The sequence below is a fragment of the Anarrhichthys ocellatus genome, unplaced genomic scaffold, assembly GCF_004355925.1.
Source record: "Anarrhichthys ocellatus isolate YVR2014 unplaced genomic scaffold, GSC_Weel_1.0 scaffold11, whole genome shotgun sequence".
Classification (NCBI taxonomy): domain Eukaryota; kingdom Metazoa; phylum Chordata; class Actinopteri; order Perciformes; family Anarhichadidae; genus Anarrhichthys; species Anarrhichthys ocellatus.
The window spans coordinates 956275-963557 of NW_022280041.1; the positions used below are offsets into that span (position 1 = coordinate 956275).

Here is a 7283-nt window from a genome sequence, read left to right on the forward strand (position 1 = left end):
TGGGGCCGGCTCAGGTTTAGAGTTGGGGCCGGCTCAGGTTTAGAGTTAGAGCTGGTTCAGGGCTATTCTTATAAGTGACATTTCTATTTCTGCTACCCTTAATGCTTTTATTATCATTATTATTATAAACATTACTGCTACTGTTATTATTAGAGGTCCAAAGACAGAAGATGTCGCATGCTGTGCAGATTGTAAAGCCCTCTGAGACAACTTTGTGATTTTGGGCTATAAATAAATTTGATTGAACTGCAGCCTGAGGTTCTTTGCTCAAATGCATCTCAGCGTTACTGCTCCCCTGGCGAAGCGTGAGACTAAAGCCCTGAAAGCGGCACGGCTGAACTACTGTCAGGATGTCCGCGAGCGTCAGAGACAGCCTGCCGCGTGAGCCAAGGTCTAAAACGATCCTCCAGCCTCAGGAGTCAGTAAATCATCCAGCTCCTGACGTTTGCAGAAGATCCATCATAAAGTCCAAAACACTGACATGAATAAATACAGAAAGATGGAGACATGTGGCCACACTGAACTGACAATGCCTCTCTTATACCTTGCACTTTTCCACGAGTGAGTTAAGAAGACTGAGAGGGTTGAGAAGTGGGAATGCTGTGGATTTCCTGTCATAACTCATTTAAAGGTCTTCCCAGGACACAGAGGAATACATGCACACGTCTCTACGAATGTCAATCCGAGCGGCTGCGTCATGAAAACACATGTGTGCACACATTCAAAAAAACACACACACCACACAGATGTTATCCAGCTTTCCCGGAGCAGAGAGTGATATCTTCAGCTACTGATCAACAAGCTCCTCCACCACATCGCAGCTCCGCTCTTATGATCTTAATATAGCTACAGTGTAAAAATGCAACGTCATTTAAGTCTCACTGTGAGGAATAACATAAATGCACACTATTCAACAAACACTGACACCTAAATAAATCAATTTGAAAGTGACGTTCATGAACAGTCAGTCAATCAGAACTCAGGCTGTGAGCCTGCAGCTGGAAGCTCCGACTGTGCGCCGGTTATATAACTCCACTGACGGGAGATGACACCCTGAAGGCACCGGCACCCACTGCAGCCACACACACACACACACCCACACACACACCAGATGCACGGAAGCCTTGAATGCATCACCAGAGAGTGCAGAGAGGAGAAAACAGATTCATGTTGAAATGGAAGAACTATATTTGATGTCTGTCAGCTGTGTGAAATGATGGAAAACCCGGTGGGGATTTAGAACAACGCAGCCGGGAATCAAACCCACACGTCTGAGCCGTGGACGGTTCGTCGTGACCACGAAAATAGTAGATGCACACTGCGCGTTCCCTCCCCGAGCAGCAGGAGTTTGGCACAACAACAGCTAGAGGCGACCCGCAACCACACAGCAGCATGTCTTTACTTAAATTATATTTGTTATTCTGACATGTTAAATCTCTTCAGGCGTGACGACACACAACTACATTTAAATAAAACCAGCAACATAAATGAACATCAAATGAAGGACAGAGACCTAAACCACCGGCTCTCTGCTTGCCTTCTTTTAAGTTATTGATCAAGTCGTCACGATGACGTTAATGGATTTAATCAGCTAACTTACAAAACATTCAAACAATATTTCAGGATCTAACTACATTTTCAAAATCACATTTGCTCTCAAATTTAGAGAACAAAATGAAGTCGTTACCAGCTAACTGCTGCTCTGCTGTGAGCAGTATTTAAGGACAGGACCCATCTCAACTTCAGCATCCTCTCTTATCTCTGAGGTGTTTTTATGAACATGAGTTCATGACTCGTTTAGTGATGTACAGGCTTGATGCTCACGTGAAGCTAACATGTAGTTTTAAACACAGACAGAAGCAGCTCCAGCTGACGTCTGGTGTTGCAGGTGGTGAATGTTTGTCTGCAGGTGAAAGCAGCTAATTGTGCTGATAAAGGTGATTGGCTCCTGTGTGATTAGGGGCGGGAGTTGTAGCGACAGGTTACCTGATTGGCTGACGTGATGCGAGGGGGCGTCACCTTGTGGGTTTTAAACTGATTGGACAGCAGCCAAGTGGGCGTAACTTATGAATAAATGCACTTTTCATGTTTTCTTACTAAGTTTAATCTCCTCATGAAAACTCTTAGCTTTCTGTCCGTTTAGCTGTTCTAGAGCTTTCACTCATATCACATGTTCTTCATCAGCTGCTCAGCTGTTATGGAATTATAGATGTTACGATTTAAAACGTTTTTAAACAGCGATTCACAAAACAATCACTCCTTAAAGTCCATAGTTGTTTACTTGAATACTAAACCGCGACTCATCTTTACAGAAACAATAACAAAATACTAATAATTGGGACTATTTTCTTTTAGAAAGTAGTTCCAGTCAGCTACATTTTTCTGTGTAATTATTTTTTGGAACATTTTATTTCAGATTTTACAGCTTCATTTTAACGATCCGACACAAAGGAAATCATTCAGCAGTCAGAGAAAAGAATGACGAACAGCGGTGAACATCCAGACAACGACAACAACAACTACAGTAAAGCTAAAAAGCATAGATTCAGATGTTTCTTAAAAACCTGGACAAATGAAACCAAACCATGACATCAATGGTTAATGGATATATTTGAGTAATTTGGCTGAGCTGACCCTTTAATGACATTCAGTTTGTGTTGTGAGACCGACAACGTTCAGTTCACTCTTCAAACTTCAGTCTGCCGGCAAAACTTTAACCACACGAGGCCGATAGCTACAAAATCAAGCCCCCTTTACCTTCATTAAAGCTTTTACCTCACCATTACCATTACCATGCACACACACACAGACACACACACACACCGACGACTTAAAATCCGCTGCATAAGGTGCAGAGGTCAAAGTCATGGCGCAAAAATACCACCAAAAAGTACGTACCGGGAGCTTCTTAACTCGTCCACGAATCAACAGACAGATGAGGGGGAGACAGATGAGGGTGACGGTAGAGAGAGAGACAGAGAGAGGTTCTGTGAGAGCAGAACAAGAGATGACAGATGGGCAGATGCAGAAATAATAGTTTGAGAGAAAAGTGATGCAGCTGTGATGTCTGAGAGGAAGGAAGGAGAGAGAGAGAGAGAGAGAGAGAGAGAGAGAGAGAGAGAGAGAGAGAAAGGATGAAATTGTATGAATAAAAATATGGTGTTTTCAGTCTGGTACCTCACACAACACCCAGACTGCATAAAAGATATATTATCAAACAATATGACCAGATGTAAAATTTTAAGCAAATGTGAGAAACATGTTGTAGTTCCAGCTCCAGGCTCTGCAGCTTGTCTTTGTATTATGAGATATGAAACAATAGATGTGTGACTGTTGCGCTGATAAGAAGCAGAGGTTAGATGATATCTCAGCTCTAGGAAGCTATGACGAGGTTTCTCTGTATTTGTTTTTAGACTGGTTATAGATTAAGTGATTAGTCTGGTTGCCAAGAAAATATTCTGCAGATTGATTGATAGTAAAATGTTATCTTTATTTTTCGCTTCTTATCTTCAATTAATTGAAGTCAGCACACAAAATGCATTTAATTCTGAAGAGACGGCACGAGTACATTTAGGAAATAAAGACCTGAAACAAAAGCAGGTTGAGAACACAGCTTAAAGAATATTAGATATGTTGAACACGTGCGGGTAATCTTTCAAATATTCAAGTATGTGCACGAAATTCAGCACAAGAACATCTCCTCTGAGGGAAAACAGCAGTTGAGCAAAAAAGGATCTTCTGGATCTGCACACTGACTCTGTGACAAATGTTTTGGCAACGTTCAGTGTTACTGATCTGCTCCATATGTTTTATGCATGACTTGAATTCAGTATGAGACAGAAGATAAAATACATCAAACTCAACAAGATGCACAAATATCACAAATGGCGACGCAACATCGATGAACTGCTTGAGCTGTCAATCTCGCACTTGATGCTCTTTGTTGTCCCACATATACACACACGTACTGTACACACATATACACACACTTACTGTACACACATATACACACACTTACTGTACACACATATACACACACTTACTGTACACATATACACACACGTACTGTACACACATAAACACACTTACTGTACACATATACACACACGTACTGTACACACATATACATACACATACTGTACACACATATACACACACTTACTGTACACACATATACACACACTTACTGTACACACATATACATACACGTACTGTACACACATAAACACACACTTACTGTACACACATATACACACACGTACTGTACACACATATACACACATGCACACTGTAAGGTTTCAAACGGAGCAGCTGTGCTTTACGAACAATAGTCCGCTCATACTTCATGTTGCATCTCTCTATAATGTTGCACTCTCTCTCGGATGCTTCACACGTTTGTGTCAGGGTGTCAGCAGCAGCACATGGTGCGATAACAACAAGAGTTAACCTTTTAAATGTTAGCTAACTGCTGTCACCATGCACAATGTCTTTTCAGCACCAAGTAACTTCCTCTGCCTTTATCAGCCTCTTTAAACGTGTAGAGTGTTTGTTGCTGTTTTAGCCACTTCAGAAGAAAGCAACAAGCTGTTAGCACAACATTGACATAATATTACCGTAAGCAACCCTATCATTCCTTTGAATTTGTATTTCTGACCACCTAGCAAACGTATAGGTGCAATATTTACTCTCTTTTTGCTCTGTTTTTGGTCTCCACCACCTCCGGAAACAAATATCCGTCTCTTTAGCTGCTTAACGCTCCAGCTAATCGCTAACTTAGGCAGTGTACAGTTGATTATGAGAGCTTTTTTAGCTAAAAACAACTTGCTAATACTACAAGGATATGAGAACGGTGAGAGTCAACCAAAACATTAAAGACACATGCAGCAAATCCAAAACAATAAGCTGAAAGACGCTGAAACGTTGCGTAAAACTAAAGGTAGGTTGATAATTATTTTTGAGTTCATCTCTACAAGCAGCACCTTTTACATTATACATAGTAATGTTAACTATTGTTAATATAAATAGAGATCAATGCAGCTTTAAATTGATGCTGTGGTGCCATTAATAACGTTAATCTGCACTAAGTCAACGCACATTACAGTGAGCTTTAACAGGCCGCAGGATGAATGCAACTTTTAGTATCTGCAATCATTTATCTTCTAAAGGAATACACAGAGGAGAGGTTTATAGGAGGCTGTATAAAAACAATAAATGGATTTCTACATCATCAGTCAGCGCTACAGTTTTAATTAGTATAGATTAAGGCCGTTATTTAGAACCTGGAAAGAAATAATCAAGATGAATTGTCAGCAGAGGAGCGTGCATGTAGATCAAACACCGCAGTTATTTCAACATAAATGTGTTCCCCGTTAAATTGAATGTTAAAATAATGTTCATTTACTGTAGTTTCAGGTTACCTTTCCATACTTGAGGGATAAAGACACAGACGAGGAAAAAGAGGAAGAATTACAAGCTTCAGGAAATTTACTCCATGTTTCCATGTTTCCATGTTTCCATGTTTCCATGCAACCACAAAACACTCTCCGCTTCCTTCTTTCTTCATCTTTGTGACCAGAAGAAGTCATAATATTTTCCTCTGGTCTGCTGTCACAGTTTCAGGGAACCAGAGGGAACACGGCTACTGTTTCCCCTCACTTGTGCATGTGGTTGTTTCTTTCATATCTGACTCCACGTGTTCGGTGGGCAGATAAGCGGCAAGCAAAGGAACAACTTATGATGATGATGATTTTAACGACAGCTATTAAAGTAACAGAGGCGGAGCCTCAAATCTAAAAGAGGCAGGTTCAAAACATTTGCATTTCAAAGTAGAAGAAGCTTTTTGATTTTACAGGAATTATGTGTCGGGGTGTAACGGCATTGCACAGCAACAAGGAATGCAAAACGACACACACACACAAGCACATGCAGAGACATAAACACACACACACACACACACGTTACCCACCACGTAATGCATGTCTGGTCGCAGAGGTTGGTCTTCAATGTGCAGAGCTGGAGGTGGAGTAGGTGTCGGTCCATCCAGCAGGAGCATCAGTCAGGAATGTGTGTGTGTGTGTAGGTGAGTGTGTGTGTGTGTGTGTGTGTGTGTGTGTGTGTGCGGCCCTCAGGTACTCCGAACAATCAGGATGTTTTTTTTAAAAAGCCTTCTTCTTCTCTGACTTTTCCTCCTCCTTCTGCTTCTTCTCCTCTTTTCTAGTGTTGCTGCTCTCTCTGCTCCTTCTTCGACTCTCCTGCACTTGCCGTTACTCCTCCCTCCCTCCCCTCTTCCTCCTCCCCCACGTGACTTCAGTCCCTCATCCCTCCCTATTTTTCTGTTTTGGTTCCACTTCCTCAGTATTTTTTCCTTCCAGTTGCAATTTAATTTCCCATTTTGTTCTTCTTCACCCCTTCCTTGTCTTTTCCAGGTTTTCTTTCTTTTTATTCTTTGGTGTTTATTCCTTCTGCTTCTCCTACTTGTTTTCTAAATATTCTAATTTGAGAAACATCTTGTAATTAGAGAAACGGCGGTAAAAGTTATTTTCTCTTCTCAACTCTTTCAGTCTCTCGGTGTTGATTGCAGATTGCTGTCAGTGCTTCCTGAGTTATAGCCGCATGTGTGTGTGTGTGTCATAGATAACATGACATGCACTCTACTGTCAGAAACAGGAAGAGTGGAGCTTGGTAGTTTGCCCCGATGAGTGAGCCTTCCCCTATGTGTGTGTGTTTGTGTGTGTGTGTGTGTGTGTGTGTGTGTGTGTGTGTGTGTGTATGTAGAGAGAGACAGATTTAATTAAACTCAGACATTTTATTATGAACCTGTAATAACTCTGCTAAACCTCTTACACACACACACACACACACACACACACACGTTGACCACCTGTAAAGTGCTCACAGTTCATGACTTTTACTAATATCTATATGTAAACAGCTTTAAAGCTACTTTTACAGATCAGAAACTTTAACGAATTTCATCAAATAATTTCCATAATGTTACATCTTCAATACTGATGTATACAGCTGTACTTCATGTTCGAAAGGCTGTCTTCATCTACAGCTTTCATTACTGCACAGATTTTAATCTGGTTTCATCGCAGTTTGTTATATTTATGACTTTTTCTTCATGTGTAATTTGTCTAATTTTCTACAGTCCACAAACAGTTGCACTGACAATAAATATCCACTAGATGGCTCTAGAGCCCCAAAAATAAACTAGTGACACAACAGAGAGTCAAAGTGTGTGTGTGTGTGTGTGTGTGTGTGTGTGTGTGTGTGTGTGTGTG

General features: G+C 41.0%; 1 protein-coding gene across 1 annotated transcript in view; it reads right to left on the minus strand.

Annotated features, from left to right (window-relative positions):
* Nucleotides 1-6866, minus strand: part of arhgap36 (Rho GTPase activating protein 36) — a 36279-nt gene extending 29413 nt beyond the window's left edge. The window contains exon 1 of the mRNA XM_031850732.1: nt 5966-6866. Within this exon, the coding sequence (XP_031706592.1) occupies nt 5966-6052 (87 nt within the window). The 5' untranslated portion in view covers nt 6053-6866. The remainder of the gene's footprint in view (nt 1-5965) is intronic.
* Nucleotides 6867-7283: the final 417 nt, after the last annotated feature.